The sequence below is a fragment of the Pygocentrus nattereri genome, chromosome 26 (assembly GCF_015220715.1).
Source record: "Pygocentrus nattereri isolate fPygNat1 chromosome 26, fPygNat1.pri, whole genome shotgun sequence".
Lineage (NCBI taxonomy): Eukaryota > Metazoa > Chordata > Actinopteri > Characiformes > Serrasalmidae > Pygocentrus > Pygocentrus nattereri.
In genome coordinates, this window is record NC_051236.1 from 14353558 (window position 1) to 14375346 (window position 21789).

Below are 21789 nucleotides of genomic sequence, written 5' to 3' on the forward strand. Positions count from 1 at the left end.
GTTATACAAAAGTATAGTGTAGTCTACATAAGACATAGGATTCTGCATTGAGCTTGTATGCAGCAAAACTTATACGGTGCTATTTGTCAACAAAATATACACATGAATTTCACCTGCTTATCGTGTCATGTTTCTCACCAGTCTGAATCAGGTTCTTTAGATGTTACACTCTAAAGGCAGTTACTTGTAAAAACTCTCAGTTTTGGCTAAATTGGTGATGCATCCCCTCATCAAAATGAAAGTGATGTTTTTGCAAGTTGTTCAAATCGATATGTCTAAAGTAAAACCGTATTACCTCCGCTTTCGAACAAAAGCCTTTTGCCCGCGCGCTCCCATGAAGGGGTGCATCTCGAGGCAGGGGTGCCGAATTCGGCACAACAGAGACACCACAATACTTTAACATTTTCACAATACATGATATGTGTCATAATATTTTGACACGCCTGAGCAATGTACTCGCAGTGCAACATTTAAAAACTGCTAAAGAATTAAACAGAAGCAATAACGCTTCTCTTATAATGAAACACGCAGCATCAGTACGGACGATGTCCATGATATGCTCAAAAAGTATATTGTACAGTGGGTTAAAATTGATCATGATAACGAACCCTGCTTCTCTGAAAGCATGACTTTACAGAACTTGCAATGTAAGTCAACATATCAAGATTTTAAGCAAAGAAGCTCTTTCGAACTATTTCTATTTGTCCAATTGTCATGAAAATTTGATAGATGGTATTTCCGAATATAGTAAAAATGACAAAAATGGAGATACAAAATGGGTGTAACAATCTATTATTTTACGTTCATGGCATTAGGCAAATGCTTTTACCCAGAGCGACTTGCGGTTTTAATCATGTTTATAGAAGTAGGTGAATGCAGAGTTAGGAGTCTTGCCCAAGGACTCCTATTATTTGTGCAGCATGCCTGACCAGAGAATCAAACCCTGGTCATGCTGTGTGAGGAGGGAGTAGCCATGTTACCTATTAAGGGTGGGAATCTTTAGACACCTCACGATCTTTTTTCTATACAGGACTTCTATTTTCCTAATGTCTGAGGACTTGTATATAAATACATTATGAATCATTGCAAACACTTTGCTTTAAATATCTAAAATATCTTTTATTAATAAATCAAATGGAAGTGATGTGGCAAGTGAACTCTCATTTGCTTAATTCTCTTATTTACTGAGATGCTGCTGCCACTCATCTGCTATAAAATGCACTGTTAGGGTGAAATAAGATCCAGTGACAACGGGTGTCCACGCAGCACATGTCACAGCCGTCCTACCCATTTACTTTAGTGATTTTATAACTTCGGTTTTGGTCTCATTGTAGAGAGTTGGGGGGTCGCTGAGTCAGTAAAGTATCTTCGAGACTGGACGCTGAACCTCGGCTCCAAATTGTGCAGTACATCGCGAAAGCCCTGGTTCTCAGCGATGGAGAAGCAGACTGCAGGTCACATAGCAGCGAAGTCTCACCTAGCCAGCAGCGAACAAAAAGACGTACATTTGGAGACGAATGGACTTATTCGCATTTATAAGCACAGTTGGTTTCCTAGTAAGTTAACTCTGCAACAAGAAACTGTCTCTCTCTAAAAGTTGCGAAGATGAAGTCACTTCTCTTTCGAATTTTCCCGTTCCACCTTAACTAAATGGTGCAGCGCTTACTTTCAGCGCCTCGTGTAGAATTTAAGATGGAACAGGAAAATTTGAATGAGAAGCGACTTCAGCCGAACGATGAGAGACATTTTACAAGAAACTGTTCTAGTTTTGAGGAAAGGTTTTCTGGCGGAGATGGGTGGAAACTATAGCTGAGCTAGCTAAAGCTTGAAGCAGAGCAAAGTAAATCCGCATTTTCTTTTATATTTTTAGCTTATACTAGGACATTTACACACTGAGACATACTGGACATTAAATTAAATCCCAATGTGGTTTGACTTTGTTGAAAGGACAAAATGTCTCTTCTGAACATGGGTTGTGACTCCTAATCTAACCCAGCTTTAACGCAGAGCTGGTCGGATTTCTCGCTCGTTGTGTTTTTGTATTTCTATTACCTACTATGCCATTAATATATGTAAATATGTGTGACATATGTAAATGGCCTCTGTTCTAATAACACTAACAGGTTGAGCTGAGTTTCTGTATGGACTGAATAGGCAGGTATATTATATATTATATTATTTACTTAGTTTCCAGTCAAATTACATTAAGAATTTTTTTTCATAGTCATTCAGCATAAGGAAAAATCAATTATATATATATATATATGTATATATATGTATGTATGTATGTATATATATATATATATATATATATATATATGTATATATATGTATGTATGTATATATACAACCCCAATTCCAATGAAGTTGGGACGTTGTGTAAAACATAAATAAAAACAGAATACGATGATCTGCAAATCCTTTTCAACCTATATTCAATTGAATACACTACAAAGACAAGATATTTCATGTTCAAACAGATAAACTTTATTGTTTTTTGTAAATATTCACTCATTTTGAATTTGATGACTTTATTTATGTTTTACACAACGTCCCAACTTCATTGGAATTGGGGTTGTGTATATATATCACTGCTGTCAGAAGAAAACCTTGTATCTTTATCATAAAATTTACACACAATGTAAAGAGTAACAGGCATTTTCACCTTATGGCAAAAACTGAAAAACGTCAAAAATGGAGATATGAGGTTTACTTCCGACAACAGCGATATACACACACACACACACACACACACACACAAACACACATTTTCTAAGCCGCTTCTCCCTCAGGGTTGCGGGGCATATATAACTTTATTACAGCTCAAATGTGTAACATTATGGTTATATGTGTTTTTTTATTTACATTAAACAATCCAGAAGGGTTGCATGTCCCAGTGTTCCAGTAACTCTAGTCCCCTTTACGTCTGCATCAGGTCACTTGACTTTGTTTTGTGATTCATAAGGAGACACAACTGCAGTGATGAAGTGGATAAAGACCCATTTGTGTATAAGAGTATGTTATTTTACTAGTACCATCCCAAAGGGGTGAGGTACTTGCCAAATATCATTTTAACACAGCTTGTCACATGAAGAACAGTAGCATTACACAACCATTTGCACAACAGTAATTAAAGCTCACGACAGCTGCAACAATATCATGACTTATTTGCCTTGGCAGTCTGTCTCAAACAAGATTCCTTTAGTGTTACATTCTTAAAAAAAACTCTGCCTTCTAAGCCACTGAGTCATTTAACACACCACTTCAGACACGCCCTATGTTTTTAACTCATTTCAGGATCTCGCAGAGCCATTTTCTAATTTCTTTCTTGTGTGTTTCAAGCATTTGTTTGTCTCTGTTCTTTAGCACCAACATATTTACAAACTCTATGACAATGTGGACATGCTGCTGACTGGCTACAGCTGCTAAAGGGGAGCCCTACACTGGCCACATGTGATATTTTAAACATACATTTATATGGCTGTATTGATTACAAAAAACAATAATGTGATGTGTCCACCAGACCACTGAATAACAAACACATGAACACCACACAAGGGTGGACACATTTTAATACACAATTAACTGTTTATTTGCCGTATTTAACAAATTGAAAGGAAAAAAGTGACCTGTGCAAAATCTATGCAATATTTTATATTTGTTTTTTTCCCAATATGTTAAACTCAGTAGTTAAATAGAAACATTTTCAAAAATCGCATGTTTATTTTCCCTGTAGAGAATGTGTTAACTTATTTTCACTTAGAAATTTGACAAAATATGTCATTTGACGAGGGATACTGAAACTTTGGCATATGACTCTAGAATGTGATCGTAGAGAATGGCTGATTTAAAAGCAGAAAACTATTTCTCTGGAATTAGACGAATTTATAAAAACTTTACTCACAGTAGCCTACCAGCAAACAGAGATTTCACAATGTACACCAACATACTATCACTCAGTTACATAGTTTAAATCAGGGGTATTCAAATGTCTGTGGTACCAGCCAGGCTACTGCTGTAAATAAGAACTTGTTTGCAATTCATTTGTTTGTTCTTGATCTGCTTGGTTACATAAAACTTTAATTAAAAATGTACTGTTTATTTATTTCTAATAGCAATTAAAGGCATCCTGGAGGGCCAGGATGGTTTGGTAATTCCCTTACTCACCTGGCTGAAAAAGGAATTAGAATTAGAAATTAGAATCTATTAGGATTAAAACCTAATGGTTTTGCTGTCTAATGGGAATTGGCTTAATAGAATATCTTCAGATCCAATGAGGAAACCATCTAATACATTCAGAAACAGCCGTTGGTCACCTGTTAAACCATTAGGGCCCTCTACATTGTGATATCAACCATTTTAAAAAAAATATTTTATAAAACCACCAGGAACCAACAAAGCCACTAAATAGTTTCTGTGGGTTTTTTCAGCATGACAAACATGTCCATTAACACTGGCAATTAACAGATTAGCTGAATCAGGCGTGTTGGAGCAGGTAACTCCCCAAACTGTAGTGGACAGGAGTTAAACACTCTTGATTTACCATTGTTAATAAAGTCCACTGGCTGTTACAACAATCATCATTGTAAATAGTTTGTCTTTTTGTGACAGCGCAACACTGAATTAGTATTCCTATGGGGTACTCTGCTCATTTAACACAAGTTATTTTGCAGCAGAACAAGATTATACTATAATAAATGTGTACCAGGGTTAACAGTGACAGTACAAATGAATTTCTTTATTCCGAAGGTGCCTGACTCTTAGGCTGAAGCTGCATGAACTGTGTGAAATGCAGTAACTTGTCTGCTTTACTTGAGTGTTTGGTTGGTCAACGCAAACTTGTTAAGTAAAACTCACACCTACACCAATCACATGTCCTGGCACCATATTTACATACTGGACAAGCCTTTGTCATTGTTTCACTTACCCTTTGTGTGCTGTTTTTCCTCCTACCCTCCTTTGTGTCCGTCTTTCTCTTCTGTTCTGAGGTTAATCCCTCTTGTCCCTACTGGCTGTAAGAGCAAGTTAGGTTCTTGCACCTTGTTCTTCTTCATTAGTTAAACATTGCCATAAGTTAAATTAATGAGTGCAAAATGCATAAAAAAGATCAATCTCATTCATTAGCATTTACTCAGACCACTTTATTGTGATTTTATTTGAACATATTCCTCTGTCTAAGAAGGCACTTAAAACGCTGAAAGGCCATAATACCTGCCTCTGTGCTCATACATGCAGGTGTGTGCAGAACCTCAAATAAATTCAACTAAATGCTGAGGTTCATACATTAAGGACAAAAAAACTTAAATGCTGACTCAAACGGGAGTCCTTCCCATAGTCCACCAGAGACCTGTTCAGCATAGTAAAGACTGGAAGGAAAATGGTGAGGTGGCGTTGGCTGAGTGGGCTTAATTCTCGCGAGAAACCCCGCATTCTTAGCAGGCCTATAGCGAGATTTCCTCCTACCTCACCGAACCTGAAAAACGGCTGGTGTCATCCTCAGAGGTAAGAGAGAATGTGGAATATTTCAGTACTAAAGCGGTTAAAACACGTCAGATCGTTTTGAATATCGAAAACACAAGTTATGCTAGGGGAAAACCGTTCTTTCGAACCGTATGTGGGGTTGTACAGTCACACAGGCCGTGTATGGGGCTTTTCAGCACTTAGCCAGTCTGCTAGCTCCTCAATGTCGCCGAATGAATGAACGGAGGCTGATAATTGTCAGTCTCCTCTGCACGCTAAGCTACCTAACCTACCTGATCTGATGTCTTAGCGTCTGCGCCTCTTCTTTCCTTTTTAAATAATTGAGTTATATCTGGGTTTAAGCTCGTCTACGTGTGTATTCTTCGATACCAAAAAAGCAAGTAATGAAAACATCTCCGGCTCCGGAGAAGAGCCGGTGTTCACCGCCGTAGCGCAGCCGAGGCTTTTCTCCAGATAGCAGCAGAACCTCGGTTAGCTGTGTGAGCACGCATAACACAAGCTCAACTATCGACTTATTAGCGCCCTGTCTGTCGTATTAGCCTGTTAAAGGACTAATGGATGTGCAGATGCGGACCATGTGCGACAATAATGCTCGTAGGTGTTCATTTAAATCGTTATTTTCAGTCTCTGCATGCTAACGATAGACGAGAAACGGCCTTCGTACGTGATGCACGTACAGACTATTGGTACTCAGTTCAGGCTGGTCGCGACCGGTTACAAAGGCAGCATACAAGCAAACACGGAGTTTTTGGAAAATATATCGCCTTTTAGGTGTTAAGTTGTAGTATTTGGCCCCTGCAGACCGTATAAAACCGGGCGAGGCTGAAGGTGTAGCGCATGTGCGGCGCTGTCAGCACCACGGACAGGGCAGCAGCAGCAGCAGCTCAGCCATATTAACCAGCACCAACAGCAGAGCATCACATGGAGTGATGTTGAGAAGTGTGATGAGAGAAATGAGGGAAATCATTTACTGTACATACATGTTAGAAAACACACAAAAAGGTCATCTGGCCACCTTAAATTTCAAGTATAAAGTTAACAGGACGATACGTGATTCTGTTAAAGGGAAATTTACAATTCCTGGTATTTCAGTCAATAAGATGTAAACGAAGCCATTCAGAGTGGTTTGATGTTCTAGACAAATCGAGTCAGATTAGGTTACAGCACCAGTGATAGGAACCAGACATCAGCAGCGTCTCTGAAAGCAGATGATATTACAAAAAAACAGTCATAAATACATTACACGATGCCTTTCCAATAGTTTACATAGAATATCCTAGCCTCAAATACAGGCAGGGCGGAAAGGTACTTCCAGGCTGTTATAAGGCAAACAAATTAAATGCTGAGATATTTTTTTCCAGATTTACCACTTTTTTTTTTTTACCATTATCAACATTTTACGTAAAACTCAGAACACACTGTTATATTCGTGTAGACAATGCAACCCCTGGTTCCTTTCACCACCACTGTAAAGAAATCCAATCCAAAAAAGTTTCTCTGTGTGGATGACACAATTTCACGTCTCATCACGCTGAATGACTTTGTTTACATGGCCAAAACATTTTGTCACTGTTAGAACAAAAACATTCTTAACCCGTAGTGGAAATTACTGTAACACATTTTTTTCCAAGTAATTTTGCACACTGTCTGTTGGTCATCATGAAATTATAATACAGTACAAAGGATTGCAAAACAGTGACAGTGTATGTGTATAATACTTTTCTAGTAATAAGCCCTCAGAAAATTGTGAATAATAGCACAGCAGTCTTACCATGATTTCAGAATGGATGGGAGATAGGCCTGACATTATTTCAATATCATATTAGTTTAAAATGTTTTATACTTCATTGTTCTTAAATTGGGTCAGTTGATGAAATGGTGTTTTGTGTGAGATTAGAGAACTGTATCGTATCGAACTGTGCCTTCTTTGAGGACATTTGTGTGAAGGAAGAGAGAAACAGAACGATGAACAGATTGGAGTACAGCCTGAAGAAATGGCAGAGTCTGAGCTCAGTGTGTGTGTGTGTGTGTGTGTGCGTGCGTGTGTTTGTGTGTGTGTGTGTAGTGGGGGTGCTCATTAAATATTTGTGTGTGCAAGCCCAAATGTGGGTGTACATATACATGTTTGTATGTGTTGCATTCATATAAATATTCGGCTTAAGTTATTTATTGCTTTTCTCTCTCCAGCCATTTTTGTTTCTTCTTTTATCCATTAAATCTGATTGGACCAACCCTTCAGTCCATCATCATTTTACCTGTGTGGATTGGCCAACACAGAGCTTCACAGCACAATCACACGTACATTTCAGATTGCTGGTCTGAAGAAGCTCGGTGCTGAATCATGGGGAATATTTTTGGTAATCTGCTGAAGAGTCTGATAGGAAAGAAGGAGATGAGGATTCTGATGGTTGGATTGGATGCAGCTGGTAAAACCACTATCCTATACAAACTCAAGCTGGGTGAGATTGTTACCACCATCCCAACAATTGGTAAGAGCGCAGCTATGTTTCAGTTACCTTCATTGTCAAAAACAATAATTATTTGTACTAAATGTGTAACCTGGCTGCCTTAAGATGTAAGTAAACAGAATGTAAAACAGAGATCATTTTGCTCTTTTAACTTGCTGTCAGAGGTTCAGTGAACTCAAAGGCAGCCTGAAATAAATTAAAAAAATTATATCATTTGAAAAACAAAATTCATGTTTTCTCAAAATCTTTCATCAAAACGTAATGACTTTTGTCTACCTGTAAAATATCTTTAGTTTTTTTTTTTGTTTATTTTCAATTAATTAATAATATCAGGTTTTGTCTCTCTCTCCCACTACCCACACCTTCACTGAGTCAAAAAGTTGCAAGAGGAATATGTTATTTTCAATTCAGGTTGACTCAAATGCAGCCAGGTTACTTTACTGCATATTGCAATTTATTGCTGGGAAACTATGTCAGTGCTGGCATCATCCTGTGTTCATCTCAGTCGAACATCCAGCCACTGAAAGCTCACATTAAGTGTAAGAATATTAGCACACATTACCTGAAAGATGGCCACCTGCCAGCTTCTCTGTTAGAAAGCTAATGTGACACTACACACTAAAGCCATCAGCAGTACAGGATGGTTTTCCAAATTCAATGACGCACCATTAGATAATTACTGCTGTTCAGCAAGTTTAAGGAATATCTTGGGAAATTTTCCAAAACCATCTTAGTAAAATAGCAGAAGAAGTATCATAATACTCTAATACTGTAGAGTGTGAATACTCTAATCAGTCTTTTAATGAATTATTTTGGCAAACTATGTAAAGTATGACAGTTAATAGTACCTGAATAATACACAACAGGAGTATTAAAAATTATGCATTTCTAGGACACAAAATTTATTTTTCCTAAAAATTATTAAAAATTCCCCCAGGCTTTAACGTGGAGACAGTGGAGTATAAGAACATCAGTTTTACTGTGTGGGACGTGGGTGGCCAAGACAAGATCCGACCCCTCTGGAGACACTACTTCCAAAACACACAGGGTAAGACCCCCAAAGCAACCCCCAACACACACACACACACACACACACATACACACACTCTGGTTCTCTATGGTGTCTAATGCTGTTTTGTGCATTGCTGCAGGTTTGATCTTTGTGGTGGACAGTAATGATAGAGAGCGTGTGAATGAAGCAAGGGAGGAGCTGATGAGGATGCTCGCAGAGGATGAACTGCGTGATGCTGTTCTCCTGGTTTTCGCCAACAAACAGGTGTGCCACATCTTTTACTCCTTCTTTCCATCCATCAATTCTACCTGCCATCCGTTAGCCTTTTTATTTTTAGGGCAAATATATCAAATCTTATAATATTCCACAATCTACAATGAACATCAATAAAGCTGTAGACAGTGTTATTAAACTCAAACCTCATTCAACCATGGGTGGTTCAATATTTCAGTTTCTCACTCTCATAATAACATAACGTGCGTACTAGTTTAATAGAAGTTACTCAGTATTTCATAGTTATTAGTGAATTATAAGATTAAGGATGAATACCAGAATAAGAATAATCCCTTAAAATTCCAGGCTTAATACATCCTAAGGCTTATTATTCAGGAGCTACAGGGATTTCAGTGCAAACTGGTTGAGCTATTCTTTGGTTATAGAAGTGTGTAATAAAACCTGGCAATGTAAGGGGTTGATAACATTAATAACAGATAATGTGTCAACAATATGGTTGCATCAGCTCTTGGATCATGTTCAAGGAGCTTGACAGGTTGGCCAGTCAGCTGAAGAATAAGTAAAACTACAGCCATATTTGAATGTATTTTTAAACTTTACACTTTAGTAAATCAAAATGAGTTGCACCACACAAAGAAAATTTTGAGCTTAGTGCTATTTTTTCCCACTTACACATAAGCAAGCCTTACAAAAACATGGCTGGACCAAATTTGTGTATCAACCACAGATTACACAGTTCTAGTTTATTCAAATTAGTATCATTCTACTTTCAGATATCCTAAACTCCCATATATAATGCAGTTAAACTGATCATCAGTGATAATGTCGACCAAATTGAAATGCTGAAGTAAATTAACTTTTACATTTTTAATGTGTGCATGGCGGTGTACACAGGGATTAAATAGGTATTTCAGCGGTGAGGAACCCTATTTTTTCATTGGTATCAACAATGTGGGAACAATACTGTTAAATTTATGTTCTATTCTTTTTTCCCCCATAGTGGCAGGGCCCCTGAGTAACAAGTTTAACAAGTTAATTTTTTTAATGATACTAGTTTTCGTCCCCTTATGTAACGTCTTTCTCTCCCGGTCATGTCACCTCAGGACCTGCCTAATGCAATGAATGCAGCTGAGATCACAGACAAGCTGGGCCTCCACTCGCTCCGTCACCGCAACTGGTATATTCAGGCCACCTGTGCGACCAGCGGCGACGGCCTGTACGAGGGCCTTGACTGGTTGGCCAATCAGCTGAAGAACAAGAAGTGAGGAGTCTCAGTTGGGTGTGAGGGCTTATTTAGGGAAAGGGGTGGGGTCAGTTGGGGTTACCGTATTATTTGGTTTGGTTTGGTTTTGTTTGTTTCTTTCTGTTTTGCAAATGTGTGGTTACTAGACCCATCAGATGGTCTGTGTAAATGGACTTATCACACATGTTCACATATCTAGATATATCATATGGACACATGCACACATACATATGTGCACGTTCACACACATACCGATACAACAGACAAGCATTGGTGTCGCTTTTCCTTGGTGCACTTCTCGATTTTCAGTGTAAACAACAAGCCACTTTTTAACACAGTATCAGTGAAGCATCAGTAGAGCATCCTCCTCAGTGTTTTTCATTCATGTGCTGTTTTCCCCTCCTTCATCACTCTGTCTTTCATTGTTAATGATGACGCAACGTGTTTTCTACATACCTGTGGAAAAGTATATTTTTTGCTAGGGCGTTATGAGCTGAAGCAGTATCGTCTGATTGATCCGTGTCAGTCTTGTATTTTCAGTTCAGGTTTTGTAGGAAGTATTTTTTGTTAAGAATATAAATATTGCTGTTTGTCTCATTGCACACATACACATATACCAACTAACATTAAGCAACTCGCTCCTTTTCCTGTCGGTCAGTAACTGTGTTAGTTAGAGCTGAATTGTGCCCTGCTGTGCTTTTCTGCATGGCTTTGCTCCTTGACTGTTGCCGTTCTGGTGTTGTGGCTCAGTAGACAGTAGACTGCATGCATGTGATCTAGAAGTATAGAGCTGGTCGGTGTTGCATGCCGCTTTGTGGCAATGTTGTATTAGAAAGATGGTGTCATGAATGGCTGGCTGGATCAGTTAGATGTAAAGTTAGGTAGAATTGAGGTGAATGTATAGATAGAAAAACAAAGGAAAGTCATAGAAAGTGGTATAAGTGCATGTCAGCATACAACCCTTACATATCGTGCAGTATTAACACTACTGTTGGCTGGTCTATCTGCAGCACGTCAGTAAAACTGTCATAAAGTTGTACAATTCAGTCAGGCATATTATAGTTCTGTATGGTTCTCTATGGTGTTGGTAAATGGAAAAAATAATGGAATAAAAATGGAAAGATATTTTAAAAATTGCATTGTTATTTGTTCACATCATGCTTTTGTGTGCATGGCTTGCATGCTGTGCTCTTGGCCCATAAGATAGATAGATAGATAGATAGATAGATAGATAGATAGATAGATAGATAGATAGATAGATAGATAGGTAGATAGGTAGATAGATAGTTAAATAGATAGCTAGATTGATAGTTAGGTGGATAGATAGATAGATCTGTAGGTAGGTATGTAGGTAGATAGCTATATAGATTGTTAGTAAGATAGGTAGACAAATACCTAGATAGATGCGGAATGACATTTGTGGTCCCTGCTGTTGTTAATTTATTTATTAATCTGTAATTGGCATGGTTACTGTATGGTGTATTATTCTAGATTCTTTAACATGTGTTACATGTTTCTAGTTACAGACAAACTAAGAAAATGCATCTAGCTTTTGCCTTAGTGCTATGAGGGGTTGTATAATGTAAGTAAAATACACATATATACACCAACAAACGTGCTTTGAGACAAGCTGCATTATCTTGTGTTTCCCTGTGTTGCCTGTCAGTATTTCTGTTCCAGTATGCAATGTGAGGGCTTGGAGTAACATATCACCCCCAATGAATGTGAAATTAGTTTTATTATTTATTTGCTCATATTGTATCATATTGTCTTTATTTATTTTATTTATTTAATTGAATGTTGTGTTCAAGTGATTAGAGAATGATGAATATTTATGCAAATCAGGCCAGTTTTGCTGTTTTTAAATGTTAGGTAATCCATTTTCACACAGTGCTTATATATTTCACACAGTAAATTAATTTAAATATGAAATACAATCCACACTGTGTGTAGATTAAAGATTTTCTTATAAAACACTAAGCATTTACTGAGGCATCCCCTAATCCTGATTCATTAGTAATGCATGCTACTTCATTGGTAGATACAACTAGACTACTAGTGCTGTGTAGAGAGGGCACGATACCTTTTTTCTTTTCCAGTACCAATATTGATACTTCCAGCACAATATTGATACCAATGGAACAATATTTCCTTAAAGACTACTAAGCTTTAACATGAGCTATAGGTATCGAAACAGTGCAGTCTCTAGTCCTGTGCTATAGGCTATACTCAGTCTGCATTACTGATTGTTCTGTCATAGTACACAGTATAAATAAATACTAACCCAACTTATACGAATGACACTCTTAGTGATTCTGTACTTTTTCAAACCCTCTAGACCAAAACGTTGGTCATGAATTCTCAGTAATCATTAATGTCAGACAAAAAGAAATCCACTCCAATAGGGATTTACTGAGAATTGCTTCTGAACCCACATTCAGTACTAACTCAGTGTAATACAAAACATTCACACTATAGGACTAACATATACTGCCAGTCTACTGAAATACTAACTCAAAAATAAACACCACCAAACATACAACAATGTGATTCCATTTACAGAAGTTCCATGCACTGGTGCATTTCACTACTGGTGAACTGTACTACTTTGTTACTATATTACTGTCAACACACACTACCTAATTCATGTATTAAGCTGCTCTACAACCTTAATGTCCATGTTTGAGCTAAGCGTATTCCAGGTCAGTTCTTATGTTTTAATACGTACATCGGTACACCCGAAGCACAGCAGTTCATCAACAAAGAAGTAGTTTCTCTAATTTAAGGTACCATTTACACAAAGCATCTACTAAGTCTAACTATATTAGAACATTTGTCCGTGCTGTCCACACATACTGTACAGTGTGATTCACAACCTATGTGTCCAGTCAGTTAAGTTTTGTGGCCTTATATTCTGTATTAGAAAAAATAAATAAATACTCATCCAAGTTATCGATTTAATGAGTTATGAGTTGATTTAGGGGCTGGGCTCTTATACTTGGGAAAGAGACTGGGTCATGAGTTTTAGTGATGTTGCAAAAGCATATATTCATAGCGTTTAAAATTTTTGTGTGCTTATTGCTTTGCCGGGAATGAGTTTGTAAGGGTGGCTTTAGTTCTTACTTCTGTGTTTTTGCTTTTGCTTACTTTACCATTGTGGAGCATTCTTCTTTTTTCTTTCTTTTTGTGTGATAGGTCAATCATTTTGATGGCTTTTACATTGTCTGTGGAAATGAAAATTTGGGGGGAAAGGAAATGGAAACTTCTCACTGAGTAAGAAAAAAAGCGTGAAAATCATGGGGAAATCTGCTGTATCTGTAACGATGCTCCTAGTTTAAGATAACTGCTGATTATTATGATGTATTGTAGTCACCAGAATCTCTCTCTCTCTCTCTCTGACCCTTTGACTGTAACATGACTCTCAAATAAAACCATGAGAATTACCATCCAGTTGTGTCCACAATAAAGAGGATTTTCCATAGCCAGGGCAATCAATATCTGATTTAATAAAAAGATTCAAAATAATGTCTTATTTTGAATGTACAACCCCATTTCCAAAGAAGTTGGAATGCTGTCCAAAATGTAAATGAAAACAGAATGCAATGATGTGCAAATCATTTAAACCCTATATTCAATACAAAAACAATACATCAAATATTGAAACTGAGAAATGTTATTGTTTTTTGAAAAATATAAGCCCATTTTGAATTTGATGCCAGCAACATGTTTCAAAAAAGTTGTGATGGGGCTTTAAAAGACTTGTTGTTTAATGCCAAAAAAACACCTGGAGGTTAATTGGCAACAGGTCTGTAACATCCACCTAACATTTCTCAGTGTAAAATAACAAAGAACTTCTGCTTTTCATCAACAACAGTACATAATATCATTAAAGGATTCAGAGAATCCAGAGGAATCTCTGTATGCAAGGGACAAGGCTGAAAACCAGTATTTGCTGGCCATGATCTTTGGGCCCTCAGGCAGCACTGCATTAAAAACAGACATGATTCTGTAGTGGAAATCACTGCATGAGCTCAGGAATATTTCCAAAAACTATTGTCTTTGAGCACAGTTCTTCTCTGCAAGTTATAACTCTACCATGCAAAGAAGAAACCATTTATAAACAGTACCAAGAAATGCTGCCACCTTCTCTGGGCAGAAGCTCATTTAAAACGGACTGAGGGTAGGTGGAAAAGTGTCCTGTGGTCCAGCAAATCAACATTTGAAATTCTTTTGAAAGTCATGGACACTCCAGGCTAAAGACCATTCAGCTTGTTATCAGTGCACAGTTCAAAAGCCAGTATTCATGATGGTATAGGGGTGCATTAGTGCACATGGCATGGGTGACTTGCACATCTGTGAAAGCACCATTAATGCTGAGTGATATATGCAGGTTTTGGCAAAATATGCTGCCACCCGGACAACATTTTTTTTCAAGCAAAGTAATGTCATACTACATTCTTTTGTATGCAGTGCAACATCATGGTTCTTTACTAAGAGTCTGGGTGCTAAACTGACCTGCCTGAAGATCAGAACTGTCACCCACCGAAAACATTTGGTGCATTATGAAACAAAAAATATGACAAAGGAGTGTCAACTGTTGAGCAGCTGAAATCCTATATTAAGCAAGAACAGGAAAATATTTCATTTTCAAAACTAGAGCAATTGGTCTCCTCAGTTCCCAAACGCTTGCAGAGTGTTGTTAAAAGAAGAAGTAATACAGCACAGTGGTAAACATGCCCCCTGTTCCAACTTTTTGGTATCAAATCCAAAATGGTCATGCACAAAACACTTCAAAATTTCTCAGTTTCAATATTTGATATTTTGTCTTTGTACTATTCTCAATTTAATATAAGGTTTAAATGATTTGCATATCATTGCATTCTGTTTTTATTTACATTTTGCACAGTGTCCCATTTTTTTTTTGAAAATGTGGTTGTAGTTTAACATGCCAAGGATTGCAAAATTGAGTACCACTGAGTACATATATACAGTGCCTTCTAGAGTTACAGAAATATTGGCAAAAAAGAAATAAAATAATGTAAAAAATAAAGGATAAATATTGATACAATGTATTAAATAATATAGTGATAATGTACTTCTTTGTCACAGTACTTAAAGAAAAGTCTTAAATACCTAAGCAAGATTTTTGAAACGAAACCATGTTTTTCCCATGTCCATATATCATTAGAATTAATGCCAATAAACATAAAAAGTCCGAAACCCCTTAACAAGCACACTTGGTTTAGCATAATGAAGTTTTGATTACTTAAACCAGGTGTTGGGTGATAACTACAATTAAAACTGGGCTGCTATGAGGAGAGTTGGAAATGCTTAAATGAAAACACATGTAAAATCACTACTTACTGTCTTATTATTATTTCTATTTATTATGCTCATATAAGCAGCTTCTTAACTGTAATTTTCTCAGGTTCCTAAACTTTTCCAAAATACTTGTGAAATATAATTTCAACAGAAAAGCACTGCCAAAAAAATGCGCTGCATATGATCCTAAAGTCACCATGTTCAGTGCTGTGTGGAAAAGTGTAACTGGAGTGATGGAGCACCATCCAATGCCCTTCAGATGAGTCGGAGTGGTGTTTGTGAACGAGAACTAATTGTCCAACATTACTATCTGACCTCACTAATGCTATATGCATATTACATATGAGTTTTATACAGATCTTGCCTGCTGCCTTTGTTATACAGAATTTTCTTTCTGTCGGCCTGAGGGAGGAGCCACTGTTCTTACTACAGGCTCATGATGGATTTGAGGGAACAGTAAACTGAACTTGCAGTTTAGTACTTACCAACTTTGCCAAACGTAATTCTTCTATCACACGTCCATTATAAAGTTTAGTGCACACTGACCCACTTCCCGCTGTTTATAACCTTAATTGGTATGGGCTTAGGGAGAATGTCTGAGTGAACTACTGACCCCTATTTATCAAAAGACTTTTGATAAGTTTGAGCCCTAGACAGACAGAAAGAAACAGAGATACACAGAGTTTTGGGCTGTTTCCTGGTCAGACATTAACTTATTGGGAATGTTCTTTAGTGCCCAGGTGACTATGAGTTGAAAAGAGTTTTCAAAGTCGTGACTGTTAGTGTTCCAGGAAGATAAATTTCTACTAACTGCTCACTCAACTCTGCAGAAGTATATGTATCTCCCTTAGAACTGAAGCTGATACTTAAGTAGAAACATCCCTATATATTTCTCTCTCTCTCTCTCTCTCTCTCTATATATATATATATATATATATATATATATATATATATATATATATATATATTTCTCTCTCTCTCTCTCTCTCTCTATATATATATATATATATATATATATATATATATATATATATATCTTTCCCTCTCTCTCTCTCTCTTTCCCTCTCTCTCTCTCTCTTTCTCTCTCTCTCTCTCTCTCTCTTTCTCTCTCTCTCTCTCTCTCTCTCTCTTTCTCTCTCTCTATCTCTCTCTCACACTCTCTTTCTTTCTTCTCTTCTTCTATTTTTTTACTGTGCTATTTTTGCATTCATATGGTGTTTTTGCTGCACAGTGCTAAGATAAATGATTTTAAACAATTTGTTTAGGTGCCTCAGATGTTTACACAGTAAGTAAACGTTTTTTCTAAGTCGCACACAAAAGATTTCTTAAGTGAAAGTAAGTTAAGACATCCTCTACAGAGAACACACTTAAATTGTACTTTTTTTGGGTAAATTTTAGCACACAATTTGTATTTACTTTCTGTGTTTAATATATTGGAAAAAAATCTAATATTAAATATGCCATAACATTTGCACAGGCCACATTTTATATTTTATTTTTTCCAATCTGTTCAATTCAGCAAATAAACAGTAATACTGCATTAAAATGTGCAGAAGTGTGTTTTCTGAGGATGTTGACTTATTTTTAGCTAGAAAATCGGGTAAACATCTCATTTGACTTTTGCATGTTTCATTACTACAGTAGTAATACATCTGTGAATTAGGTGATGTTTTCAGGGTCTGAGAGTAACAAAGCTCTGCGACATGCAAATATCATATAACAGATCTGTTTCTTTCCTTCACAGAAGAAATGATGAGTACATGTTGTTTGTGACATTTGACAAGGAAGTGAAATGTCTTTGTAAACCAGTAGGAAGTGTGTGTGTGTGTGTGTGTGTGTGTGTGTGTGTGTGTGTGTGCGTACATGCAGGTGTGGGTGTTTTTCAATCAGTGCTTCACTCAAACCGGTGATGCAGGAAGTGCCAGTCCTTTAAACCTGTTCATCCACTCTCCTCTTGTACACTCACACACGGCTCCTGTTTGAATAGAGCACGCCAACAAAGGCCACTCACTGCACAGTGTGCACCCTGATACCCAAGCAAAGACAAGACAACAACAACAACAACCGCAACATTATGGCAGATCATTTCCTGTTTACCTTTTTAAAGAATTAAATGTAAACTCTTTTACACTTTTTGGAGTTCATCCAAACTTTTAAACTTTACAGATTATCTTTATAATACAACCAAAAATATATTTGTTTCCAGAAAAAAAAAACAGATTGCTTGCTTTTTAATTTTTTTGTTAAAATTTGCTTGTTTGTTTTTGTATATGTTAAAACCTAGTAATTACATGAGAATAATTTAACAGTTGCTTGTAGGTTTGATGAGGGTCTACCTGCTCTGGAATTCTTAACCATTAAATAGGAAATGTGAAAAGTAATCTCAGAACAGCGGCAGAGCAACTTCTGCACCAAATTAGCAAAGCATAATGACAGTAGATAAATACAAGCAAGTAAACAGCTAAACAAATCCACGGTTTAAGAGAAATAGCATTGAAATAAGCCTACCAGTATATTTGTTCCTGATTCTGTTTATAGTTAAATATTGGAACACAACACTGTTTGTGTAAAAAGCATTTCTTCTGTGTTTAATTATGTAAAGTATTGGCCTATGTTATCTTCCTCCGCTGCAGCATTGAGGGTTTGTTTTAAGCTACACGCTTTGATAAGTGGTTTGTAAGTGAAATTCATGAACTTACTTTTTGTACCTCTTTATTAGACACGGTCATATGCAAAAGTTTGTGCAGCCCTGGTCAAATGACCTATTTTGTTGATTTTCTAAGTGAAAATAGGTTAAAACAGACTCCACATCACATTTTACAGTACAAATTGTTTATCTGCTAAATTTAACATTTTACGTTTTATTTGTTTCCCATGTGTTAAACAGAAAGGTATACACTGAAAAGAAAACAAAGTGTGTTCTCTGTGGAGGTAAACTCCACAATGTGTCATTTATCTTTATCAACTGTATGTATATATACATTTACATGTCAGTCAAAAGTTTTAGAACACATTTTTCAAGTTTTTTTTGACAGTTAAGCAATTCCAGTGAATACCCTAAAAGGTTCAAAGGGAAGCAATGAACTGCCAGAGGTCAAAAAAACTGAAAAACAAACTGAGAACTGAAAAATCATTAAAAAAATTCAGAGTTATAAAAAATGCCTTTTTCAACAAATAAGTCATACAAAAAGAGGGAACAAGTTAACAACTTACAGCTGTTCTGCATTAACGGCAGTAAATTAAGCTTTCAAAGTTGAAGCAGTTTTCATTTGCGATAAAAAACAGTCCATGTGACATTGGCATGGTGTGTCAGTGTTTGATGCCCTGTATTTAAAATAAATGGGTCTCCAAAAGATAAATAAAGCATAATTTGGATTTTTAATGTAAAAGTTTGTACAAAATGAAACAAAAAACAAAAGTATTGGTCATCCTAAGTTAATTAATCAACATTTTTTAAAACTCTGAGACCCTCATTTACAATGTAACTGAGACTATACAGAAAACAAGGATTAGAAAATTGGAGTGTAAAACATATCAAACTCTAAAAAAGTAATAATAATCATAATAGTAAATAGAATAGTAAAAAGGGGGGGAAAACAGTAAATCACTGAAATTCCAAACAATATGGTAACTTAATAAATAAAGGTAACAGCATGAATTTCTCAACATTTAAGACTAGTTTATGATTGAAAAAAGCCAATTGAACAGCATTAAAACAGTGGTGCAGTTCTTCCACTGCAGTACCACATATAGTAAGTTGAGCAGTACAAGATGGTGTCGCTGGCAAATAAATGTACTTTGGGATCGAGCAGGGGCAATGCCATTATTATAAATATTAAACAAACTTGAGGAAACCCCCTTGGATACCTGCCTGATTTATTTTGCCCCAGGGCCACATATTGCTGTATATCAGAACGATCCTTTCTAATCCAGTTGGTAGTACTTTGGTCAAAACCAATATTTTGTATGCATTTGAATAGTAGGGAATGATCAACTGTATCAAAGGTTTTGGAGAGATCACTGACAATCACTGGTCAATGTTTCTTTCTATTGGTGGTGCTGAAAATATCATCTAAAATGAGAGTAGCAGCAGAGATTGAGCTGTTTTTCTTTAAAATCATTTTATTTAAAAAAAGGTGGAATAGTGAGTGGGTTTTAGTTGGTCAGATGTTGGTCCCAAATTTGTTGATTACTTTCAAACTCTTGGTCTGTGTAAAAGCAGTGCTGAAACAGACTGCACCCTCAGGGCAGAAATTGGACAGTATTACACTAATGCATTAATTGCACTATTGCAGTAATGCATTACGAACAAAAAGAAAACACACAGGCCATTATAAACCTCAGAGGTGTAGGTCTTTCCTTAGAGAAACTGCAAAAATAGCCAGGGTGTCAGTGAGTGCCGTTTCCTACAAAAGGTTCTTGGAAAGTGGAGGAAACTCTGACAGGAATAGCTCTGGCTGATCCAAAGCCCCAACAAAATCAGAAGACATGTTTCTGAGACCTCAGAGTCTCAGTTTCACTTCTGAAGAGTAGACTTCGAACTGCAGGTTTGATGGGTAGAGTGGCAGTAGAAAGCCATTGTTAAGCCAATATAATAAGGAAAGAGGAGTTCCTGGGCCATGCAGCACTGCTAGTGGACTAATGAAGACTAGAAGAAGGTCTTATGGTCTGACAAATCAAAATCTGAAATCTGCGGTTCATCATGCCAGGTGTGTCTGCACCTGTCAAACATGGAGAAGTGTGATGGTCTGGGGCTTTTTGCTGATTTCAGAGTCAGTGACTTTCACAGAGTGACTAGCATCCTGAAGCAAATGGGCTACCACAGCAATTTGTAGAAAAAAAACATTTTGTTCAATTTAATTGAAACATTAAACTGCTTAAATATCCATAAACCTGGAAAACGGGGCATGTTCTAAAACCTTTGACTGGTCGTGTATGTACTTACAGAAATATCCACACAGTATTCAGTATTGCACAGCTGCTCCATGACGAATTCCACTGGAAATGCAGCAACATGAACCATATTACTGTATGTCAATCACTGAGTACAGCAGTAGTACCACAATCATACAGATTACAGCTTATGATTGACTGTAAAAAAATTAAAATAATAAAAAACACTGCATCATTTAAGATATAGATCAACTCACTGTCTCTATTCTTAGCCGTTTATATATGCTGTTTACAGCATTTAATGTGTGTGGTGTACTGTTTTCTCCTGCCCAACGATGAGAGTGGCACACTTTTAAATTGCCCATATTGTACATTTTTGTTGTCATTTCATTTCATTTTTCCACTTGTGATGTTTGTCTAGATTTGTGTGTCGAAAACAGCCCTGATTCATTTTCACATGAGCCTTTTACAACCTCTCTTTATCCTTTAGAAATAAACAGGATGTTTGTGGTGCTGTACCTCTAAGATTAATATATTTAAATGATCTACATTCTGATTGGCTAAATTATACTGCACTTCATTCAGGAACACTCCTTATTACTTCAGTGTGAATGATGGGGCTAAACTGCCGTAGACTGAATGGATGCAAAAGATGTTGGTTATATATGTATGGACTCTATGGACTGTGAAGTGAATAGCACATTTTAAAACCTTGACATACTAGGGTGATTCAAAAACATTCATCCAAATTCAAATCACAATATTTTGCAACTGTGAGGCACTTAGGAACCAATCCTATACCAATTGAAAGAGGGGGTCATAAAGTTTCTGACTGTACCCGCAAGGAGATAGAGACTCCTGAGCAGAAAGCGCTTTGCATTCTCCACTTCACTGAAAGTGAATCTGTCATAACTGTGCAACGTGATTTTTGTCAGCAGTGAACCTCCAACAGCTCAGAGCATTTGACATTGGTTCCACAACACTGGATTTCTGAAATCGCACTGAAAGAGCCATGAGTGCAGTGACACCCGACATGCTCAATCGAGTATGGGATGAATTTGACTAAGGCGTTGAAGTTGTCCATACAGCTGGAGGAGGTTCATACTGACCACTTGTAAAATTACATTTTAAACTTT

The 21789-nt window shown here is 36.9% G+C and overlaps 1 protein-coding gene across 2 annotated transcripts; it reads left to right on the forward strand.

Annotated features, from left to right (window-relative positions):
- Window positions 1–5374: 5374 nt before the first annotated feature.
- arf3b (ADP-ribosylation factor 3b) lies at window positions 5375–13888 on the forward strand. 2 transcript variants are annotated; one of them, XM_017697868.2, is made up of 5 exons: window positions 5375–5502; window positions 7669–7970; window positions 8887–8997; window positions 9101–9225; window positions 10299–13888. In XM_017697868.2, the coding sequence occupies exons 2-5, from the start codon at window positions 7823–7825 to the stop codon at window positions 10458–10460; spliced, it is 546 nt and encodes a 181-aa protein (XP_017553357.1). In that variant the 5' UTR covers window positions 5375–5502; window positions 7669–7822; the 3' UTR covers window positions 10461–13888. The 2 variants fall into 2 exon arrangements, with proteins under 2 accessions (XP_017553357.1, XP_037390963.1); XM_037535066.1 differs by having other exon boundaries at window positions 7791–7970.
- The last annotated feature ends 7901 nt before the right edge of the window (window positions 13889–21789 follow it).